We start from the raw sequence: 24,660 nt of genomic DNA on the forward strand, positions 1-24,660 counted from the left end.
TGTATTTTTTTTATTAAAATTTTCATTATATTGTACCTAATGAATATTTTTCTTAGTAGGCAAAAAAATTCTCTTTCAATTTTCTCGAGAGAACAAAAGATCACCAGTGACAAATGGGAATTTTTCGAAAGAATTCTTTATATCTGTGTCAATAAAAATAATAACTAGATGTAAAATAAACAATTCGGAGATTTAAGTTAAGGCGATGTTCTTTTTATAAACACTGAAGAATAACACATTTGTTATTTTCAGTCAACATCATAATTTCCAATTGTGTAAGGACTTTGTTAGTGTGTTATATTTTTAGACTAGTTTACTGTTCGTTTAGGACTCGTCCCCGAGTACGGAGTGTTTAAAACTAATAATCTTTTTATCATACAAAAGGAACCGACTCCAAAACAGTATTTCAGTTATTTTGATTTTAACACAAAATTACTAAACCGATTTACATAAAATTTTAGTTATAGAAGTTCATAAGATAACGATATTAAGTATTGGGAAGTACTGTCAGCTTAATAAAAAAACTCGTTTTACTACAGGATAATTTTGAGTGCGTAATTAAAAATACGAGAATACATAGACGTGACATCCCAGTGGACATAATCTCAGCCTTCGATTTTGAGGGCGTAGGTTCGAATTCAGTCTAGTGGTATGCACGGTGGATTTACAATACGGAGGTCCTGGGTTCGATCCTGGGCTGGGCCGATTGAGGTTTTCTTAATTAGTCCAGGTCTGGCTAATGGAAGCCTTCGGCCGTGGCTAGTTGCCATCCTACCAACAAAGACATACCGCCAAGCGATTTAGCGTTCCGGTACGGATGTCGTGTAGAAACCGAAAGGCTAGGTAGGTACTCCTAACAAGTCAAGCCAGATTGCATCAGGTGAGATTGTAGTCAAGGGCTAACTTGTAGAGAAAGAAAAAGGAAAAAAAAACAATAGTAGGTATATGTGTAGGTATGTAGTGTATGTGTAGGTAATGTGGTCAAGGCGATTGTTGCGATGCGATGGAACGAAACCGTTCACAAAGTTCACACAAAAACGTCGCATTGCATTGTGAAGAAGGCGGTACAATTTCCACATTTTAGTAATTACGGACGTTAATGTTTATTACTCCTCTGAGATAGTCATCGTGTGCCCGCAACGATAATATGGGAGATTGGTCGCACGCACCCTCTATCTGTTTATTTAAACTTTATAATGACAGAGATTACACTTGTGAATGTAAGTGTACCGTGAGCTAACATTTATGATGAAAATATTTCATTCAACAATTTACTGTGTATTTAAATTATTTTTTAATGGCACGTTCACAGGTTGTTTGTGTTGTCACGCAAGATGTAATTTTGAGTCACTTTTTAGCAGCAGAGCGTAGTCTCTGAGTTCTCGAGAAGATTCCATAAATGTCGAAAAATGCCGGTGTAATCGAAAATATTACTCTGTCTTTTGTAACGGATGAAAAAGATTGATAATAACCCGTCTTTAAAATCCGGACGTCCTTTCTATACTCGATTTGTATAGTTATTATACGGCCAATACTCTGTTTGCGTGAAAATTCATTTTTCATAAATCCCATTAATCCAGGATCTGAGGCGCATTTTTACAATTGATTATACTATCAAGTAAATTTTCCATGAGTCAGAGCCACATTGTCCTAAAAATTGAGTGGTACATTATCTTCTACGCCCAGATGTTTTTATTACCTAGTAACCCTGTTGGCTACCAGAATCAAAAATTTTCGTAGATAAATAAGTTGAGCGTCTCATCAAGATGAAGATACCCTTGATTGAATTTGATATTTAGCAATTGTAAAGATGCTCCCCGGATTCTGGACTACATGGGAACCATGGGATACCAGGGTATAATTTATCTGAATACCAAAATTTATCAAAATCGTTTCATCGATTTAGCCGTGGAAAAGTAACATTAACTTTCGCGTTTACAATATTAGTCTGGATTTGTTGTTTGTGGTGTGTGTGCCGAGCTAGTGTAGCCCTAGGTCAAACCGCAACCTTCAGTTTAATTACATTAAAAATTAATTAAATGCCCATTCATTGCAACTAACACGGATCGGCGAGTGGTAAATGACCGGAACCGCGGAATTTGTATGGAATATTATTTTCCTTGAATGAAAATTATTACGTACGTAGTAAGGTAAAGGTAAGATATCTTTCAAATTATAAACTACTAAGTACTAGCAGACGTCCAATGGTTTTCAGTGATTTTAACGTAAAGTGTTCTTTTGATTGTCTGATTTTGAAACAAGTGGGAATGCACTAAAATCGATCGGAATCCAATATGATCAAGAGAATCCAGTAGGTCACGACACTATCTCACCCACTGACATAAATGAATGATTGATTGAATGAACCAATAGATGAACTCACGTCAGCACGGATATCTCGGCGTTGGCGAGCTCCTTGACGATGGGCATGATGAGGTCGTGGTGCGTGAACAGTCTCGCCAGCGGTTGCGCCGCGTCCGTCTTGCTCCACAGTATTTCACTCAGGAGGTACCGCTGACGTGAATGATCGAACGATTAAATGAACCAATAGATGAACTCACGTCAGTACGGATATCTCGGCGTTGGCGAGCTCCTTGACGATGGGCACGATGAGGTCGTGGTGGGTGAACAGTCTCACCAGCGGTTGCGCCGCGTCCGTCTTGCTCGACACTATCTCACCCAGGATGTACACTGCCGACGTCGTTATTGGCTGCAACACAAATGTCGATATGATTCATTCGTTCTGTAAAAGCGAGAGCCATACTTATGAAGGCTGAAAGTTTGAGAGCCCGCTCCTACCATGGCCACCAGTAGAGTTTGTTAAGAAGATATTTAGGTAGCAAGGTTCCAGATCCTCAACTGTCCAATTATAACTTGGTATAATATTTTGATGGTCTTTATAAATGGGATTCATCAGAAACGAAATGAAATCCAGAAGTGTGCCAGTTTCAATTCAAATCATAGGAGAGGAGATTTGGATTCGGATAGGATCATTATCAGCTGATGACCAGGACAGACGGCTTATCGTGCTCTTCGAGAAACGGCATCTTTCTAACTCTTTGCTGCTACTGAGAATTTGTTGGAACAAGTCAACGCGTGTGTGTCACAAAACCCATGTTCGATGGTAAAGAAGTGGCAAGTCACCTTCTGGTGCACGCTGCGCAAGAACAGCTCCTCCAGCTCGGTGTAGTGGTGCAGCGGGAAAACGTGGTCCACGGTGTACTGCAGCAGCAACCTCAGCGATCCCAGCGCCGCGCTGCCCGCCGCTGATAGCCGCGTGCCCGGCGGCGTGGCGCCTCGCGACAGCGCTCCGCCGGCGCGTGATCTCAGAAAGTACCTGCACAGGGAACATCATCATCATCGTCATCAGCCTATGAAAGTCCACTGTGGGACATAGATCTCTTGTATGGACTTCCAACGACCGCAGGAAGTACCTGCACACGACAGGACATCACCATTCGTGCGCAGATTTTCGAGAGATAACATCACAACAGCATCATCGTTCTCAAGCCTTAAATACAATACTCGCTTCGACGAAGTTTTGAAATCAGCCGGATTTCGGATTTGAATCTCGGATCGCTTCAAGTCCTTTGACTCAGACGCAAATTCGACAACGATTGGAAGTTGAACGAGGCGAGGCAAAGTTGTACAAAACGAAGCGAAGTTAGTTTCTACACTATCATATTCGATTAACTTCGATCAACTTCACGAGTATCTGTCTGGAGATGTCAGCCTCACATAGGCTTCTTGAGTAGACTTCTAAACACCATGGTTTCGAGCCCCCAAAATCCATAAGCTCCTGCAACTCGATTCACGTCGGTGTTCCATGCCTAGAGAATAACAATTCATTGAGATTTCTTACCATGCACATAGTGGTGAAGGGGCAGGCTGCCGTAACTGCAACCGAACTTCGCCGAGAAATACTGGTGTGGCTGCGTCGTGCCAAACGGAGACCCTCGCTTCGCACGCTACTCCTGCCTGCAATGACCATGTACATTAACTTTGAAGTGGCACAACGTTCTTATAGACACAAGAATCAAGACCTTATCATCATCATTTTCAGCTTACAGGGCCAGGACCTCCTTATAGGAGAAGGGGTATGGACCTTAGACCCAATGATCCAACGCGTGTTGGCGGGCGTAGGGTGATAATGTTATTCATTAACGACCATTATTAGATAAATTATGACCGGGACGTCACGTTTAACGTGTTCTGCGAGGCACGGGGGTGTAACACCACCAACTTCCAACCTCAAGCTGAGAATTCTCATCTGATAATTTCTTAGAAAAAAGAAAACTAAGTAAATAATAGCCAAACCCAGGATTCGAACCACAAAAATCTGAAATCACATAGGTTAAACACTGGACTAAGTTAAAGCAAGACACTTACCGTTTGTGAGCCGTCCTTGTCTTTCGGATCGGCTTCCATCACGAGATCGAAGCAGAAAATCTCATCAAACTGCGGGTTGACGGTTTTCTTTCTAGGCTTTGTACGTCTCTCGACTCTCCGCCCGTTCGAATACAACAACGTAACGAGAGCGAAGGGATCACACTGGCCGTTCTTCGTGGTGAGTTCCGAACATTCCAGAACTCTTAACCGTATCGTGTCGGGGCCGACGCGAGCCGCACAATGTCTCTCAGGGTCCGACCAGTAGTCGGCTGCGGTGGGTGTGGGGGATGCGTCAGACTCTGACATTGCGTGCATCGGGGGTTTTGTCCTCACCGCCCACTGCGCGCGATCTTTGAGGCTCTCTGATCTCGAGAGTGCCAAAGCTGGCTCCGTCGCGACCGTACTGAGCTTTTTGCTCGTAGAACTCGAGCTCGTCCCGAACCTCATACTTTCCTTACAATATTCTGACAGTCTGGTGAGATTGTTAGCTTTCGTCTTCGACGAGCTGTTGTCGGCATTCGGGTCCGGATCGGGCGGTTTGGGGTCCATGCGCAATCGTTTCCTCGAGTCCTCCAGCGTGAGCTCGATGTATGCCTTGCCCTGGACCTCAGAGTCCGCGTCCACCGGTCGCAAGGCGAACCAGTGGTCTTTGTTGTTGTATCGCTGCAAATCTTCGCGTTTGATCGCAACCTTGCCGAGCACCTTATCTTGTTTGAGATGTTTATCACGGTCGAACACGTATATGGATAGGTATCTGAATCTACGTGGTACTTCGAACTGGAATTCCTCGCCGAAAAATGGGCTGTAACAAATTTTTTTTATTGAATACCACAGATTCACAAAGTTATCCTAATAAAGTAAACAAATTATGTACGAAAACCTACATTCAATTAAACTGTCTGCCTGTGATTTAAATTATGATTATATAGAAGATTCAAAATAATATGTAACTGTGTTTTCGCATGTGCTTTTATAGTTATTTACACGATTAAAACCTTTTTTTGAAAATTTTATCTGTCTGTTTAACCGATTATAGTGGGTTTCACCGGAATATAGAGGTGGTAATTAAGTAACATATAGGCTATGTGAATGAGTAATTACAGACTTATTTGATTCAATAGATTGAAATGGTGTTCCATTATTTCTTATCGGCAACGTGGCAAGTGGCTACATAATTTTAAATATTTGCTTAGACATATTGGGTGGAGAACATATTAGAGCATTTGTAAGCAGTAAGCACGATATGTTTAAACAAATCATGGGTACATACAGCATGACACCTAATACCTTACTATGTAAGGATGTATTGGAAAGTAAGCAAGCGAGCATCATTATGGTAGTCAATCCCTTCGAAGTGCACATGATAATCATCGCGGCACGAATGTGCGTGGGCTCCCATCGTTCACGTCGTGGTGAAAGTTTCAACTCTCGCCTTTATTGTCGTACAACAGAAATTTTGATGCACAAAGACATAGACTTATAAAATAGGCAGACGGTATCACACTGTCAAACAACTGAATAACCATAATGGTGCCGAGTATCTATGTGTGAATATGAATTGTATTGCCAGGTATGTGGCGGTCTGTATTCATATGTGCATGTCGGCGAGTACGTATATAAGCGAACTGGCATCATTGGGGAGCGTCACTGTTTAGTTCAGGTGACGGTATCTGGACTTTTTATTACATCTATGCGCAAAGACTATTAGTGCAGGGACTCGTAATGTTTTTCCAATTGCCCTTGATAGACCAGCCGAAATTATGTCCTTAGGAGTGTCTGCAGGCTACACACGTTCAGTTTTATCTAATGATATTTCGATTAGACTGTCGGAACAGCTGTGCACTCTGCGCAGTTTTCAGTCTTACCTACACACAAACGTTTTAACTGTAGAGTTCGACTGATCACTTACAACGGCTGTGCAGTTACCATTGACACGCACAAAACGCTTAATTGAATTTTGCATAGCAAGCGACAGGGTAACGCCGACTAAACTCTACGACGGATAATTCCGTCGCTGAATGTTGTGTCAAACTTTCCTTAACTCAAAGACTTATTTTTAGGCTAAATTCTATCCCCGAATTCCTACGGAAACAGGAACTAATTTCGAAACTAGCCAGAGTCTGAATCTATATATATATTCAATATCTATACTTATAATAAAACTGGTCAAATTCTATACATTACTTCGCAATTTGAGATTTTACTTTTAAGTAGGGGTTGAAAGTTTGTATGGAAAGTCCATCATTTTTAGACTTACAGTTTTAAAAATTTTACACAAAAAATTGAGTGTCATATTTTGTCGTCGTATTCCCACGGGAACGGGAACTACGCGGATAAAATCGCGGGCGTTGTCTGAGATCATACACCTACTTACAAAGCATTTTTATTACCAAAGAACTAAGACGTTTAGTCATTTCTAAACGTAATGAAAGCGATGCCTTGCACGGATCCTTTGTCCAACGAGTGTTATTTTTGATGTTGTAATTAGCATGTGTCATATGACACGATGAGAACGTTCGTGATTATTCATCACAATCAATCACCACGCTGTTGGCAGTTTGACGTTGAGTAAGATCTTCACACATCAGATTGGAATAAGCTGCGTTACCCAGACTATGCCTAGCCTATGCTTCTATTATAAGTAAACTAGCGGACGCCCGCGACTTCGTCCGGCTTCCCTCGGGAACCATGGATTTTTCCGGGATAAAAAATAGACTATGTGTTAATCCAGACTATGATATATCTCAATACCAAATTTCAGCTAATTCGGTTCACTAGTCGAGGCGTGAAAGAGTAACAAACATTCATATCATCAAAATCATTAGTTTTCGCAAATCTCGGAATACCATGGATTTTTACGAGATAAAAAGTAGCCTATGTGTTAATCCAGAGTAAAATCTATTTCCATTCCAAATTTCAGCCAAATCCTTTCAGTAGTAGAGGCGTTAAAGAGTAAAAAACATCCAAACATCCATACAAACTTTCGCGTTTATAATATTAGTAGGATATGCCAATAATGGAATTTGGACTGTGGTGGCTTTAGAAGGTAGCAGATTTTCAAGGTAAGGACCTTCACCCGTCCAAGTTTAAAGCATAGATACTTTTTATTATTTTTGAATATAGAATACAAATCACGTGACTTAAGAATCACTAACAATAGCTATTTGGTAATTAACACGCTTCTATTAACTTCACTTGTAAACTATGTATGTAAGAAAATCTTGGAATCTTAATTTGACCCATTTCCCAATCTTTTGCACACGCTCTGAGTTCTATTGACAATAGATGACAAGCTAAGAAACGTCATTACAAATCCAATATAGCGGCCTCGACTACTGAAATGAATGAAATGGCGGACTGGTTGTTTGAAATCCACCCCCATGATATGGATATCAAATGGAAGGGTTTGCTGTCAGGAATACGAAAATTAGTGCGAGATAGAAGCGTGTTTTTAAGTTTTTTAAAGTATTATATTTTTATTTTCGTGTATATTATAGTTACTCAAAGTTAGAGAATCATTGACCTTCCAAAGTTACCGCAGTTCAAATAACATAATTGGGTACCGTACTTACTACTTGTATTACTTGTACGTACGTACACCTATGGTAGGGTCATCGGCTAGATATCTTTTAGCCTTTATAAAATGAAGTATGTGTAGCTCTCGCAGGCTCTCGTTTGAGATGCCTTGAGTCAGCGGATCAAGTATATCTTTGATATCAACTGGTACATCTTTTATTTTCAACATATATTAAAATTTATATCGATTCTATTGTTATTCTCGCATCGACGTATCTTGCTACACAGAAGATAATAATATAGACTAGCTGTGCCCTGCAGTTTCATGCGTAAAGACCCCGTTCCATTCTCATTGGTAACGGGGCATAGAGTACCCAGTCTATGTTCTATACCAAAACCTAGTGTAATAACGACAAAAATGGCACCAATCCTAGCTTAAATAAATAGACAGCATAGTGGAAAACATCCATGCTTATCACTGAAAAATTAATTTTTAGTTGGTGGAATCGAATCCACGTCGAATACAGAAGGCTGGGTCACAGCCCACTGCGCCACTCGGCTGCCTAAAATAATTCCTAAAGGCGTCATCCTGGATTATAATTGAAACAGGACACACCTATACTCCTTCTCATGGTATCAATCGTATAGAATGGATTCCACCTACAGATGTGGGAACCGTACCCACGTCGAATACAAAAAGCTGGGTCACTGCACACTGCGCCACTCGGCTGCCTAAAATAATTCCTAAACGCGTCATCCTGGATGATAATTGAAACAGGACACACCTACACTCCTTCGCATGGTCTCAATGATCCTATAGGACGGATTCCACGTAGCCGTACCAACTCGCACTCATCCCGTTTGATTAATGCAGAGTAATGCACTCAGAGCCGCCGACTGCCGGCTGCCGGTCGCTCGTTTGGACGCGATGATCATTTTACGCGCCACGAGGTTCCGGCGTCAATTTATCACTTATAAGCTTCCGCTAATGCACTACGAGATTTTAGTGTAAGAGACCACCACTAAACAGTCAATAGTGTGTAGTCGTTTTTGTACGTAATGACTACTACATCAAAACGTCCCGCAAATTTAATTAAATTCATTTAATATTTTCCTTGTGGATAAAGCAATAAAATAAACCCACTAAAATAAAATAATACCTATGCTTTGCGGTCGAACAAGCTAAAAATAACGCAGATTAAATATAGATTTATATGAATCAATTAACTCGTATGATTTAAATTAAAATGTTATAATAATAAGCTACATATTACGTAGCGGTGTTTATAAACACTATAATTAATGTTTCCCTTCCCAACAACTACGTGAAAAACAACGTACAATAAGTTGTAAAGAGAAGAATTAAAATCTAAGACATCTCACATTTGAGTCTGATGTATACGATGACGTAGATGTTTTAAATGAACAAGTTCGTCTCCTTGTCTATTAGGTTTTTACGACGTTCTCAAGTTGAAACGGCTCCTGGAAATGACTTCATACACTGAGTGTGCCCGGTTAAATATAGGGTTTCGTCCGCTCACTCCTTATTCATCAGCCCGGCATCCAATTCATTAATTATTATTATTGTAATACTTAATTGATTCGTCCGTAAATCACAAATTCTTGATAATTAACTGTAGACCTAATGACGTAACGAGTTTATAGGTAATGTATGTAGAGTACGCATGAATAAGTTATCCACAAAGATTGTCTTCTCGTTACAAGTATGACGTGGTGCAGTGCGCGACCTACACATCCGATCCGTTGAGGCTTAGGCATGTAAAGCATACCATTTGAATGTAAAATATTATGTGAACTCGGATTTTATGTAAGCGCAAAACGGTTTTAGTAACACGAGATCACATTATTTTTCGAGGTTTAGTGTATTTATTTTTAATTCTATACAGGTTAGCCCTTGACTACAATCTCGCCTTAAGGTAAGTGATGATGCAATATAAGATGGAAGCGGGCTAACTTGTTAGGACGAGAATGAAAATCCACACCCCTTTCGGTTTCGGATGTTTGGATGTATGTTTGTTTGGACGTTTGTTACTCTTTAACGCCGCTACTACTGAAGCGATTTGGCTAAAATTTGCAATGGAAATAGATTTTACTCCGGATTAATATATAGGCTACTTTTTATCCCGAAAAAAATCCATGGTTTCGGGAGATTTGCGAAAACTGATGATTTTGATGATATTAATGTTTTTTACTGTTTCACGCCTCGACTACTGAACCGAATTAGCTGAAATTCGGTATTAAAATATATTATAGCCTGGATTAACACATAGGCTACTTTTTAACCCAGAAAAAATCCATGGTTTCCGAGGGATTTTTGAAAAAATAAATTTCACGCGGCCGAAGTCGCGGGCGTCCGCTAGTTGGTCCAAAGTTTTGTAAGCATGTTGTTATTCCTAAACCATGTGAATCTGAAAATATGTTTTACTTTAAAACGCAAAATCGAGAACCAACCAACCAGAGGGAAGTATCCATATCCATTGTCTTGACATAGAAGAACAACCTTAGATACAAGTTAGACAGACATACATTTACCAAACACCCCCACAAAAACGCTCACGCTCTCTTGGGATACGACAGCGAGTCGATAACCCTTGTATAACATAACGCTTATCTAATACTTACAAATAGGCTAACGGTGCTGGGCCTGTAACAATGTTGCACGTCGATTCTCTTTCTACAAACGCTAACGCTACGAAAATTACAAATGTATGAGAATGACATTCACTATTCACGTGATCAAATTGTCGATCGGATCTGTAACTACCATACATTTTGTAAGTTTTCGAAGCGTTAGCGTTTGTATAAAGAGAATCGACATGCCACATGGTTAAAAGCCGTAAATGTAGGGTGAAAGAGTATAATAGGTGTTTTACTCATATGAAAACAATATGAGTAAAAATAAAGTTAAGGTATAGTGATAGTAGTACATGCAAATACAGTTGGATCTCACTTGATCTCAAGTGACTATGCAGTCTGATTTTGTATTACTAAGAAGCAGTATGATTTATTTACCGATTACCTTTCATTTAAGTAGCTACATGATATTGTTTTGTTGGTCCATGTACAAAGAATGTGTCACATGTACAAAGAAGAAGGCTCAGAGTCACACAGCGGGCGATGGAACGAGCTATGCTAGGAGTGATCAAATTGGAAATGAGGTGATCCGCAGATAAATCAAAATCACCGACATAGCTCAACGAGTCGTGAAATTGAGGTCCCAAGGTGCTGGAATGGCGTTCCCGCACTAGAAAGTGCGGTGTTGGTCGAACCCCTACTAGGTGAACTGACGACATCAAGCGAGTCGCAGGGATTCACTGGATGCAGGCGGCTCAGGATCGTGATGTTCGGAAGTCCCTACAAAAGGCCTATATCTTGCAGTGGACGTGCATTGGCTGAGATGATGACGATGATGATGATATTGTTAACCGAAAATTGCCGTTCGTATAGAAGCTATATGAATACTACACTACCTACCGAACAAATTAAGTAGCTTGGCTATAAGAGTAATGTTTCGAGTCACAGCCGAAACTTAGCATCAGAGCAGAACAGAACCAATTTGGAAAATATAAATTCCCAAATTGATTTTAGCTGGGAATGGAATATACTCGTAGGACCTCTCTAGTAAACCAAGGCATCAACTTCGCAGGAGTGGTCGTCGCTGATAAGGTATCACGAGACAAAGAACCCATTAAGTCGCTCGGAGTGATGTGCCGTTTCCTTCGATATCCTCGGTTGTGTCACCTTTCGGGTCACAAATCATTATCTCGCTTCCGCCCAGTCAATTAACAACACTATGATTTGTCTAATACAAACATTGTGTAACAAGCTACATACTCTGTCAGTAAAAGGAGTAACGCCATTCACACACAGTCAAGTCTGCAGTGCGCTTATGCGGGTTACAGATCTTTAGTTTTATCTAGTCAAAATTTCAATAAACAATCATTTGATAAAGTTGTTTTTTGTTTTTAAATTTTTTCTACACACGGACCTATTTTTGTAGATTATAAGGTTTTATAGTGCTAATCTAATCTACAGAACCCTACACTGCGCGTGACCTGACACACACTTGGCCGCTTATTCATTTTATCTTAGGGATAATATAAGAACTCATGCCCTTAGTCTGTCAAAAATAAGTTTACAAAGTTATGTACAGAAATAGTAATCAATTGTCAATTTACAGAATTCCTTAATTTAAATATGTCAAGTAGGTATTACACTTGATTTGATCGCTAACTATGGGCCTCATCAGAAGGCTTAGAGTCACACAGAGGGTGAGGGAAAGAGATGCTCGGAGTATCTTTGCGTGATTGAATCAGAAATGAGGAGATCCGCAGAAGAACCAAAGTCATCGACATAGCTCAACAAGTAACGAAGCTGAAGTGGCAATGAGCGGGGCATATAGTTCGAAGAGCCGATGGACGTTGGGGTCCCAAGGTGCTGGAATGGCGACAACGTACTATAAAGCGAAGCATTGGTTGAACCCCCCCACCTAGTAGACTGACGAAATTCAGCGAGTCGCAGGGATTTCACAGGATGCAGGCAGCCCAGGAAGTTCCTCCAAAACGCGTATGTCCTGCAGTGAATGACCATCGGCTGATATGATGAGGATGATGAAATAGGTATTAATTTAGGCCGTATAGTCGAAAAGTCGGCAGGAAATTAAGTTCCTCTTTTAAAACAAATGAAGTAGCCAAGCAAAATAAGGAAACTCTTATGAAAGTCAAGCAAGTTGTCTGTCTGTTGAGTAGTGACTGGATAGTCGATCATTTGAATGGCAGATTCTACGGACAGGAAACCGTTGTCCTCATGTTTTCCTAATCTCGTGCGGTAGAGCCCGTTACTAAGTAATGTTTATGATAATAGATTATGGAACAGTTGCATAATATGCGTTGATAGAACCAATTTTCAGCCAAATAGGTTCAGAGTTGCGGCGTTAATGAGTAACAAACACCCATACTAACTTTCGCGTTTATAATATTAGTAGGATGGGACTACTAGATATAATCTATACTATCTATACTAATATTATAAAGCTGAAGAGTTGTTTGATTGAACGCACTAATCTCAGGAACTACTGGTCCGATTTGAAAAATTCTTTCAGTGTTCGATAGCCCATTTATCGAGGAAGGCTATAGGCTATATATTATCCCCGTATTCCTACAGGAACGGGAACCACGCGAGTGAAACCGCGCGGCGTCAGCTAGTAGGCTGATATTGCTGGTGTTATGATCGTGGACGGTGCGGACCGGTAGTTGTTATAGATAAATGGATGAATGAGTCATCATTGTCTCGAAGCAATGGATATCCGCTGTTAGAAATAGATCTCTTGTAAGGATGCTGATGAAACTGTAAAATGATATTTGGTTGAATGCAACAGATGAGCTAGCTATACAAGAAACGTCACGTTGCTAGCGATTATCTTATTATTAATCTACTCGTAATTAACAAGTGCTTCGGCAAGATTTTTTAGGAATTTCGGAAAAATATGAATAAGCTCAAATGTGTTATTCGATTTGGAAGAAAGTGTTGATGTTTTTTTTACCGAGACGTCTGCAAATATCTTGAAAATTAATTGAGATTTTTAAAATAAAACATAAATTCAACAACATGGGCATTTTTGAATTTTGGCGTCTTACTTGATTTCATTCAGGTAATTTTCAAGTTTTTAGTAAATTATTTGTTGTAAGTCGATACTATTTGATTATGTATGAAACGGTATTTAAATAACTTTATTAGCATCACTAGCTCAGCGATAAGACCACTTGGACTCATCACCGGGGGGTGGTGGTTCGATCCTCGCCCCGTTGGTCTGTTGTCGTACCCACCCCTAGCACAGTCTACTTGGATGGGGAATGAGAATATTAGTAATATTATAAAAGATATGGCTAATATTCCTTTAAAAAAACATCGTATTTCTATCATAAAACTCAATTCGTTCGTTTTTTAAAATCCACTCGTGTTTTAATAACCCCCTATTATGCAACTGTTCCATAATCTATTATCATAAACATTACTTAGTAACGGGCTCTACCGCACGAGATTAGGAAAACATGAGGACAACGGTTTCCTGTCCGTAGAATCTGCCATTCAAATGATCGACTATCCAGTCACTACTCAACAGACAGACAACTTGCTTGACTTTCATGTAATATTTTTAAATTGATGATAATTTTAATATTTCTTTCTTGACCTAGCGACTTTTAACGACATATAATACGTTATTCTACAACCACTATGAGGCAACTGGCGGCAATTTTCATCGAATAAAAAAAATTGTTAAATTTATTCAGATAAAGACGTAATATTTTGTCTGTATTAAATATACACTTTTGAAACATATTAAAGCATATTATTTCTAAATCTAAATTATTATGAATTTATATATTTTTTAGGGGGACAACTCAATAATTAAGGCGATTTTAGGAGTTTTTGACAGAAACTTCAGGGATAAATATTTTGGAGAGTTGGTAACACTGCATATAGTAGGTATTAGAACGTATAAGTTCGCGCGGTCCGGGGTTATTTGTCATTCATTCCCGAAACTGAATGGCGCGAGGGGTGTACCGGAAGCGCCGCAACGCGCCGACGCACGCACGCCGGAAACGCATCCGGGACGTGGCGCGCCGCACCGCTCCGCCCTCCAGTACAACCCTCGATATCCCTAAATTATCACACGCTTCTCTTTTTACCCCGGCCATCGCAAAAACAGACAAAAACTGGGTATTTTCGCGTAAAATTAACTACATGTAGTCTCGTCATCTACACTATTATAAAGAGGAATGATTTGTATATTTGTATGTAACAAATAAATTACTGGACCGATTTAAAGAAAAGAAACCTACAGTATGAGGGAGGAACATCGACTATATTTTATTCCTGTATTCCCACAAGAAAGGTTCAGTTAACGTTCGTTCGTACAACCCTCGATATCCCTAAATTATCGCACGCTTCTCTTTTTACCCCGGCCATCGCAAAATTTTATTAGTATTTTCGCGTAAAACTAACTACATGTCATCTACACTGTTATAAAGAGGAATGATTTGTATTTTTGTATGTAACATATTGTATGTAACTGGAGCGATTTAAAATAATCTTTAAAACTTAGAAACCTACAGTATGGGGGGGGTAACATTGACTATATTTAATTTCCGTATTCCCACAAGAAAGGTTCAGTTAAGTTCAATTAAACGCATATTGTTGTTACTAGGTTAATTTATATTTTTAAGGTCAAAACAAATCTAAAGTAATATTTATTAGTTTACATTTGTTTTGACGTATAAAAGAGGTAGACTATTATAGAGAGGTGGAGTAGAGTAGAGTATTTTTTTTATTTTATATTCTCTAAAAAATCCCTTGACTACAATCTCACCTGATGGTAAGTGATGATGCAATCTTAGCTAAAAGCAGGCTAACTTGTTAGGAATAGGTACAACACAACATCATACCAAAACGCTTAATGTCTTTGTCAGTAGGGTGGTAACTAGCCACGGCCAAAGCCTCCCACTAGCCAGATCAGGACCAATAAAGAAAACTAAGCCAAGCCAGGGATCGAACCCAGGACCTCCGACTTATAAATCTACCGCGCACATCACTGCGCCACAGAGGCCGTATTGTAGAGAGGTTTGTTTGTTACGAACAGGCTCCTACTGGACCAATTACGAAAATTCTTTTACAAGTGGAAAACGACACATATTACATGTTATTCACGAGTTCGAACTGAAACTATGCTGGTGGTGGTGGGCTTTAGGTAGTAATAAAAGGATGAATAGTTTAGTCGCCACGGAGAAACATACATATTCGTATATACATGCTGCTAAAATCATGACCCTTTGTTTTGCATTCGTCGTAGCCGGTTAAAAACATATTTTATCGCTGTCACTCAATGTATGTGAGCATAAACTAAATAAACAAGCAAGAACATTGCAAACTTAGATTACCATAACAATAGGTCAACGTTCTACCTACTTACATATCTAAGAACATTTATGAAATTAGCATATTATCACCGACGCAGTTTCCTGCAGTGGTTATTGAAATGTGTCGTCATATCGGTATCTTACAATAATCTGTGACCTGTGAGGCCAACTTATAACAATAGATTCCATTACAATAGTAATAATATGCTCCCGACCGACTTTTCAGTCACGGCGGCTAATCTCATGGTGAGATTAACCATGTACGCAGGAGATTATTATAGTGCACAAGTGTGTGTGCACTCTCTCTTCCCTCACTCTCGAAATCCGACGTGACGGCAAACCGACACGACTGGTGAGAGATCAGGCGCAGGACCGACGGCTTTACGTGCTCTCCAAAGCACGGGGGTATACTAACACCGCCAACTTCCCAACTCCAGGCTGCTATTAAGATTTTTCTTGTAAGAAAAATCCCAAAAACATATTTTTTGTTTTATTGGCTTGACCCATATCTTACATGCTTAGGTGAGTTTCTCTGCGTGATCGAATCAGAAATAAGGAGATCCGCAGACAAACCAAAGTTATTCACTCAGCGCGTCGCGAAGCTGAAGTGGCAATAGGCAGGCCACATAGTTTAAAGAGCCGATGGACGTTGGGGTCCGAAGGTGCTGGAATGGCGACCCCGCACCTTAAAACGCAGTGATGGTCGACCCCCCACTAGGTGGATGTCGTATTATGCAAGAGGCCTGTGTCCAGCAGTGGACGTACATCGACTGATAATGATGATGATGATGACGTGCTCAGAAGCGCTTGAAAATTTTATGGGTATATGTAAGAGTATATTAATTACATGTAAGTCGGGCTACAGACCTTCAGTTTTACAGTTTTAACTAATCGAAATTTCTCTGCCTGCCAATCCGCATTGGGTTAGCGTGGTAGACTATTAGCCTAACCCCTCTAATTTTAGAGGAGATTTATGCTCAGCAGTGAACCGAATATGGGTTGTTATTGATGAATCTACATAGCTGTACTCGAGGCATGGCAGAAAGTTTTTCAATCAATATTTTTTTGCACCTACCGAAAAATATAACCAACTGCGCAGGTCCATTTTAATTTGTTATAGTAGTCGTAATATAAGAATATTTAATTAAGTGCCTATTCATTGCAACTTGCACGCATCGCTAAGTGCATATGAGAGGAAGTTATTACGCACGGCCGATGTGCAGTGGTACGAGCAGTTAAATTTATAAATACAAGATTCAAAGAAAGCAAGAGTGAGCCGCTTTATCGAGCAGATGAAATGGTTTTCATAATATGGACATACTAATAGAAAATATTATTTTTAAAAACCGTAGTTGCCTTAAAAAGAAATAAATTTAATTTTTTAAATATATTTTGAAAAACATGCTATAATTGTAACAGCAGCGGGTTTTCAAAGACAAAACTAAATTACTTTAATCTTATTCAGTGTATTATTGTAAAGAGGTTAAAGTTTTGGCATTGTGGATCTCTGGATTTACGGAACCGATTTTGAATTTTTTTTATAACTGGAAAACCACGTTATTTGTGAGTGTCAGCCTATTTTTTATCCCCCTATTCTCAAGGGAACGGCAACTATGCGTGTGAAACCGCGGGGCCTCGGCTAGTAACTTATAGAGCTACTTTCTCTATTAGCGGACCAGCCCTATCGTATTTGATAGGCAAGTTTATAAATAAACTAGCTGCCGCCCGCAACTTCGTTTATACATATACAATTTAGTTTTCCCGAATCCCGCGGGAACTATGTATTTTTCGGCATAAAAGTATAACCTTCTCTATCTTCCAGTAAAGGCTCGTTAAAATCGGCTCAGCCTTTCCAAAGATTATGCCGAACAAACATACATACAATAATTTTATTTTTCTTTTTGATATAAAAATGGAATCGACTTCAAACACGTATTTCAGTTATTTATATTTTAACAAAAAAATACTAAACCGATTTTCATGAAAATAAAATGGTGGTCCCATTTCAGTTTCATGACAATCTAGAATTACAATCTTTCAAACAAAAAAGGAATTTTCAAAATTAGTCAATAAATTACGAAGTTATGAGGTAACAAACGATAAGGACCGTTGAGCACCTCCTACTTTTTTTGAGGTCGGTTAAAAATCTTGGTTGTGTTTAGATGTCGAGAAAATAACTTGGGTATATTTCCATTTTGTTTATATGACTGATAAATAAATAAAAAATGTTAAATTATCGCGTATAACAGAGCAACACTCCATCTGGGAACACCTGCGTTACCCTGCGCGTGCTGCGTTATGATGAGACAAAGGTGTAAAGCCTTATGTGCCTGTGTATAGTGATTAGTGTAAATTCTCCCAGTGAGGAGGATTTAATAAACAATTGAGGTTATGGACGACCGCCAGACATATTTGCATATGACATATATTTTAGGAAGAATGAAAACAATAGTGTGCCAAATACCACAACACGCACACAAACAAAATTGCTGGAATGCTAGCGTACTCTTAATTATTCTTAATTCAACGGCTCCCTACCGTATAATTTTACATCCATTCACAAATGTTGTGAACCTTGACCCACTATTTATGTTTGACTCCCTATATTTAACGTGTTAGTGAGTAGGGTTGCCAACCTGACAACCGTCCGCGTGAAATTTAGTTTTTAACAAATCCCTCGGGAGCCATGGATTTTTTCAAGATGAAAAGTTAATATGTTTAAATATTTTGTTTATATAATAAAAAAATATGTTAATCCAGAGTAAAATCTATTTCCATTCCAAATTTCAGCTAAATCGGTTCAGTACTTGCGGCGTTAAAGAGTATCAAACATCCAAACATCCATACAAACTTTCACGTTTATAATATTAAGTAGGATGAATCGCCAAATGTTTCTAAGCGCTAAACCGATTTGGGGATTTATCTTTCATATTTTCGTTAAGGCAGAAAGAAGGTTCTGATGTAGGGGAAAAGCCAAAAGGACATGTGTCAGAAAGTAATTTCATGATAATGGAACAATATTGATATCTTTTCGATGATAATAAATAATAATGTAGCTTTCTGTAGGTAAAAGATTTTCTTTAATGAGAAATAAGCTCGCGCTTGACCACGATTTGGCTTGATGGTAAGTGTAGATGTAGCCTAAGGTAGAAGGCGCTTGCCTAGAATATGCCTATTCACTCACACACACTCTTTTTAAGATGCCCAGGCTGTAAGAATTAGGAAACACTGACTTCGGGAGAGAGTTCCTTACCCTGCCATGCGTATAAGAAACGAAGAACAAATCGCTGAGTACTAGTTCTAGGGATTTCAATGACATAGGGATGGAGTTTTGCAGTACGATGATAAAAAGTAAAAGTATGTACTTAATCAGTTCAGAACTTTTTGAGTTTATTCGTTACTCGTTCGATCTTTAATCTACTCTTTCCCCTTTATAATATTAGCATAGAAGAGAACAATGGGATCATTTTGAATCAAAATATATTTTTCTAATTAATATAAACTAGAATAGTTCCTGCTTTTGAACTAATATCTTATTTTCGTTAAGCATCAGGATAAATATAATTATAATTCTCAAAAATGATCTAAGTATATAATGACTGTTGAAATAAAATTTTACATTCAAGTAATAGAGAATAAACCATGAATATTCCCTAAGACCTTGGTTCATGGGGTTATTGTTTGTCAAAAATTATAGTTGACAACCCTGTCACTAACGTTTCCCATGCAAGCGGACCGGAAGAGAGGCCGGAAGCTTTACAAAGAGACCGTTATGTTAAATTTATAAATAAAATATTAATATTTTACTTATCCGTTTAGTTTACATTTTTGTACATAAAGGTGCTGACAGACTTGGTCATTCACTTGTAATGAGCATTCGTGCGTCGATGTTCTGTTACAAGTGAATGCTCAAGTCAGTCAGCACTTTAATACAAACATAATTACTATAGGTGAGTCTTTGCCCAGCGGTGGGCTATTAGAAATAAGCTGATAAGCTGATCAAAACATGTACCACATTCTAGCAAATAAATTATTTGATTGATTGATTGATTGATTGATAATGTTTGATATGATAGATAATAATCATTCTGTTTAAATAACACCAGCAAGCGAATGATATTTGATCGAAGTGAAGTAGCTGGCTAAAGATATCGTTGAGCCATTGTATTTTGATACAATACAAACGAAATGTAACTTTACACCGCCACGCTATAATATGTATTATTTGTGCATGTATAATGCATTGCTCGTATTGTTTAATGTAAATTATACCTATATAATATTAAATTACAATATTCATTCAACTTTTATCGTAATGTGAGTGAGTTGTTATTAAAAACTGAAACCACGACACGTACTCCAAATATGCCTACTTAAAGAATAGAGTACGTGGATTTTTTTGGTAATTCTTGGATTCTTGAAATGAAATAGACCTATTTATCGTCCCCGAAACTCCCTGCATACTATATTTCATGAAAAATATCTTATGTAAAGAAAAATGTTTGCCGAATTTATGGATGATCCATCACTACTGGCTAGAACGAATACGTATAATTCGAGCGCGTTAACTTAACACTCAGCGAGTGTCAAGTGATCATTCGAACCAGGTGTCAAGTTAATCCGCACGAGCTGTATAAGCTACGCTTGACTATAATCATGATTGATGGAAAACAATGACGAGGTTAAGGTTGAGTCCCACTTGCCTGGAAGGTACTGATTCACTCGTGTTTTGAAGGAGCACAAATCATACGAGTCAGGAAACTGATGTCGGAAAGGCATTCCACATCTTGGCTGTTCTAAATAAAGTGAAGTGAACCGTTTTGTGCGAATTTGTGCGGATGTCAATAACATATGAATGTAAATGTACCTAACACTGCACCAGAACAGAGATGGAGGAACTAAATGGGCTAGTTGACACTTTTTTTAATGGTTTTAAATAGTTCATTATCGTTCTACTAAATTGAAATTCTTTTTACAATAAATTGTGACGTCACAAAATAAACGACAGCGCCCTTGACCTTTGGAAAATTTTAAAATACTTGATTTTTAAATTACGAGTAATTTTTATAAGAAATTCTCAACTTTTATTATTAATTAATATCTATATATTTCGGATCCTTATTCCATGTACTATGTGAAATTAAAATGGTTTATTATATTAAATTTGATATGAGTCAACTACCTACAATTTTAATCGGATTAAATAAATAGTGAATACGAAATAGCTAGTTCGTATAATGTTCACTAACATAAAGTAATGTTAGTGAATTGGCCTGCTGAAAAAAATCTAACATACTCCTCTTACTTTGCCTAAGGCCCACTTCACTAAGATTTTACGAGTAATAGCATCACTCACTTAAGTGTTCTCTCCATTGTGGATGTGCGGAATATCTCTTCTTGGTCGAGGGACAACACGCAGTATATGTCGCGGTAGCAGGCGGCGCCATTGTTGCGAGCTGGGAGATTCTTGGCTTCACCTGTAACAATGATGAGGGAAATTAGCACACTTTTTGTTACCTAACTCTAATATGTGACAACAAAATTACGACTATATTAAGGGAAATTAGCGCGCCTTTTCTTACCTAACATTTAATATTAATTAATTGTCATGTATTTGACATGACAATTAATCCGTAAATGAAGACCAATCTGGTGGTGAGTATCTTTCATAGATTTAAGAGTAGGTATAGAGGTATCTTTATTATTTCCGGTTAGTTAGATTTTTGAAAAACGTAGTGAAATCAACATTATCCCTATTTAACAATAATTAACTGTTAAGTAGGGAAGCTATCGATTTCACTACGTTTTTCAAAAATCTAGTTATCATGAAATCTCGACGTTTTGCGGCCCTATATTGAAGGAATTATTTTTATGGTGGTGCCTGCCTGTCTCTCTGTATGTGATTTTTTAACTTCATCAAACACATTGAAAGAAATTTGCATTTTTGAGCTAAAAGAGTTCTAAGTTTTGACCTCTTATTATAAATTTAAGCGACATTTGGAATGTTTTGTACTCTACTTAAAATTAGCGGGAAGTTGCAGGAATGGCCTGGAGGGTCAATTAATTTACCATTTGTCGGTGTTATAAGTCGGTGGCACCACCATAGCCCCATAGCACCATAGAACGGATGAAGTGATTTTAATTTAGTTTTTTTTAAATGTTACTTGTCTGCAAATATACTCTCGAGTGAAAGAGACTAAGACATGATCGAGAGCGTAATTAATAATTTCATGACATTCGGGGGTTTTCCAAAGTGTTTGGAATATATAAATGTTTTGTCTTAATTATGTGCGGGTTTGAAGTTTTTCCATATCACCCGCGTAGTTCCCGTTTCCGTAGAAATACAGGGATAATATATAGCCTATAGCCATTCTCGATAAATGAGCTATCTAACACTGAAAAAATTTTTCAAATCGGACCAGTGGTTCCTGAGATTAGCGCGTTCAATCAAACAAACAAACTCTTCAGCTTTATAATATTAGTATAGATAGACGTCTTTAAAAAACCAACGAGCTATCGTAAGTATTTTTATTTGCAGTATCAAGATATTATCTACACGTTTTCATAAATGCTGATTAGGCAAAACCACATTATCCAAGGCACTGACAGATTATTTCATTCAATACACGTGTGCAAAGATGTAAACGTCACCTCACGAGGTATCTTTAATTACGCCATTGACCTACACCGTCGATAATAATCTATATTATATCACAACTATTGGTAAGTGGACAATTCAGGTGGACTGACCGACAAGCGAGTCGCAGGCATTCGCTGGATGCAGGCGGCTCAGGATCGTGATGTTTGGAAGTCCCTACAAAAGACCTATGTGCTACAGTGGACGTCCATCGGCTGATATGATGATGATGATTGGTAAGCGAAGAGAAAAGTTTGTGCAACTTATAATTTAGATACATTGTGTATATTTCTATTTATGTGTAATTCATCATCATCGATAACAACCCATACTCGGCTCACTGTTAAACACGAGTCTCCTCTCAGAAAGAGAGGGGACTCCACGTTTTTTACCACGTTGGCCCAATGCGGATTGGCAGACTTTACGCGCGTAAAGTTTCAAGTAAATTGTCAGGTATGCAGGTTCCTTCACAATGTTTCCCTTCACTGTTTGAGCCACGTGAAAATTTCTGAAAATGCATACAACTGTAAAGTTTGAGGTGCATGCCCTGTACAAGATTCGTATCTACGGTCTCCGAATCAAAGGCAGAGGTCATATCCACTGGGCTATCACGGTTCTATTATAAATTGATATTGATGATATGAATGCGGTTTATATAGTCTATGGCAGGACAACGTCAACGTCTGATAGTAATTTAAAAAAGATTCAGTACGCAGTTCGGCCTTCATAGCTACGTCTTGAGACTTGAATGAATGGCGTGGCTTTCATGAATAATGTTCATTATAGTAAATTGACATTTACGTGTTGGCATAAATGAGATAACGACTGGTCAAAAAGCGTGTCGGCACACTGTTAAGGGTTCTGTAGAAAATCCATACTAATAAGTATGATAGATGAGTTACCTTTACACGACCAAACCGCTGTATCGCTTTCGATGAATTCGTATTGAATTTACTTGTTTTATACAGTGAAAGACAGTACAGGGATTGCTAGAGATCACAGATTTACATTATGTTAACCAAAATTCTGAAAACACATGGCAAGGTACATTTGCTAGAAACGTCTATAATATACTGCCTTCGTCCATCTGCTATGAGGTATAGGTGTCAAACCAGTGCTTGTAATTTCACCAAGCAACTATACAATTCAGATAGGAACACAGTAATGTCGCTTAAAGCTCCACAACTTTTGGAACGGTTCGTTGCGAAATCGTGCGTTGCGAAAGAGGCCTACACGGAAATAATTAAGACCAAAAGTTGTAACGACACTTTTTACCCGACTGCGTAAGAAGGAGAGTAATGCTTAGTTGTAAGTCGTGACCTGAAGACATCTGGTGAGCTCCAGGGCCCTCCGACCACAACCCCCCCCCCTCCCCCCGACAACCGACAACAAAAGGCCCCCTCCCCAAATTACCCTAGCGTTTGCGGTAGCTAGTAGTAGTAAGTAGGTAGATACCAATAATAGTTATAGCGAAGGTTCCATCGTTCCATCCGGGTGCCCCTTGACATAGTTTAATGGACTACGCAACCCTAAAATATCCAGAAGTCAAAAGCGCAAGTATACGCGCAGTTATAAAATTAATAATATTGTTAAAATGGAAGGTCCAGTGGTTGTGCAAGTCCGTGACCTCGTCAGATATCGCTTTATATGGCGAAGCGAGGCAAGGCAGCCATCGTGCGTACCGTACCGTACGTACTTGATGCGGTACGCATACCGTAACTGAGTCAGGTCTGTAGTATGAACTTACTCGTTACATAACATGACCAATGATGATAACGCATCGATTTATAACATCCGTATTAGAAACGACCTTCACCCATCTGTTTAATGGATGAAATATCAAAATAGCTGACGCCGCGAGCTTTCACCCGCGTGGTTCCCGTACCCGTAGAAATACGGAGAAATATATAGCCTATAGCCTTCCTCGATAAATGGGCTATCTCTAACAATGAAAGAATTTTTCAAATCGGAACAGTAGTTCCTGAGATTAGCGCGTTCAATCAAACAAACAAACAAACTCTTCAGCTTTATAATATTAGTATAGATTTAGGATGTTGAAAAATATATTGCTAGTAGGTTGCCTCAGAAACTCCTCGCCAAGCTATCACTAATAATACTTAATAATAGTCTGGCCAGGAAATTTTTAGGCAACTTATTTTTAACGTACCAAATTCAATATAA

General features: G+C 38.7%; 1 protein-coding gene across 1 annotated transcript in view; it reads right to left on the reverse strand.

The window, feature by feature from the left end:
* The window catches only part of LOC112058430 (GTPase-activating protein), a 55,000-nt gene that overhangs the window by 17,298 nt on the left and 13,042 nt on the right, over positions 1-24,660 (reverse strand). The window contains exons 2-6 of the mRNA XM_024099272.2: positions 21,199-21,319; positions 4,390-5,191; positions 3,863-3,978; positions 3,145-3,337; positions 2,562-2,710 (exon numbers count right to left, since the gene is read on the reverse strand). Of these exons, the coding sequence (XP_023955040.2) occupies positions 2,562-2,710; positions 3,145-3,337; positions 3,863-3,978; positions 4,390-5,191; positions 21,199-21,319 (1,381 nt within the window). The remainder of the gene's footprint in view (positions 1-2,561; positions 2,711-3,144; positions 3,338-3,862; positions 3,979-4,389; positions 5,192-21,198; positions 21,320-24,660) is intronic.

Source organism: Bicyclus anynana, chromosome 4 (assembly GCF_947172395.1).
Source record: "Bicyclus anynana chromosome 4, ilBicAnyn1.1, whole genome shotgun sequence".
In the NCBI taxonomy this organism is placed as follows: domain Eukaryota; kingdom Metazoa; phylum Arthropoda; class Insecta; order Lepidoptera; family Nymphalidae; genus Bicyclus; species Bicyclus anynana.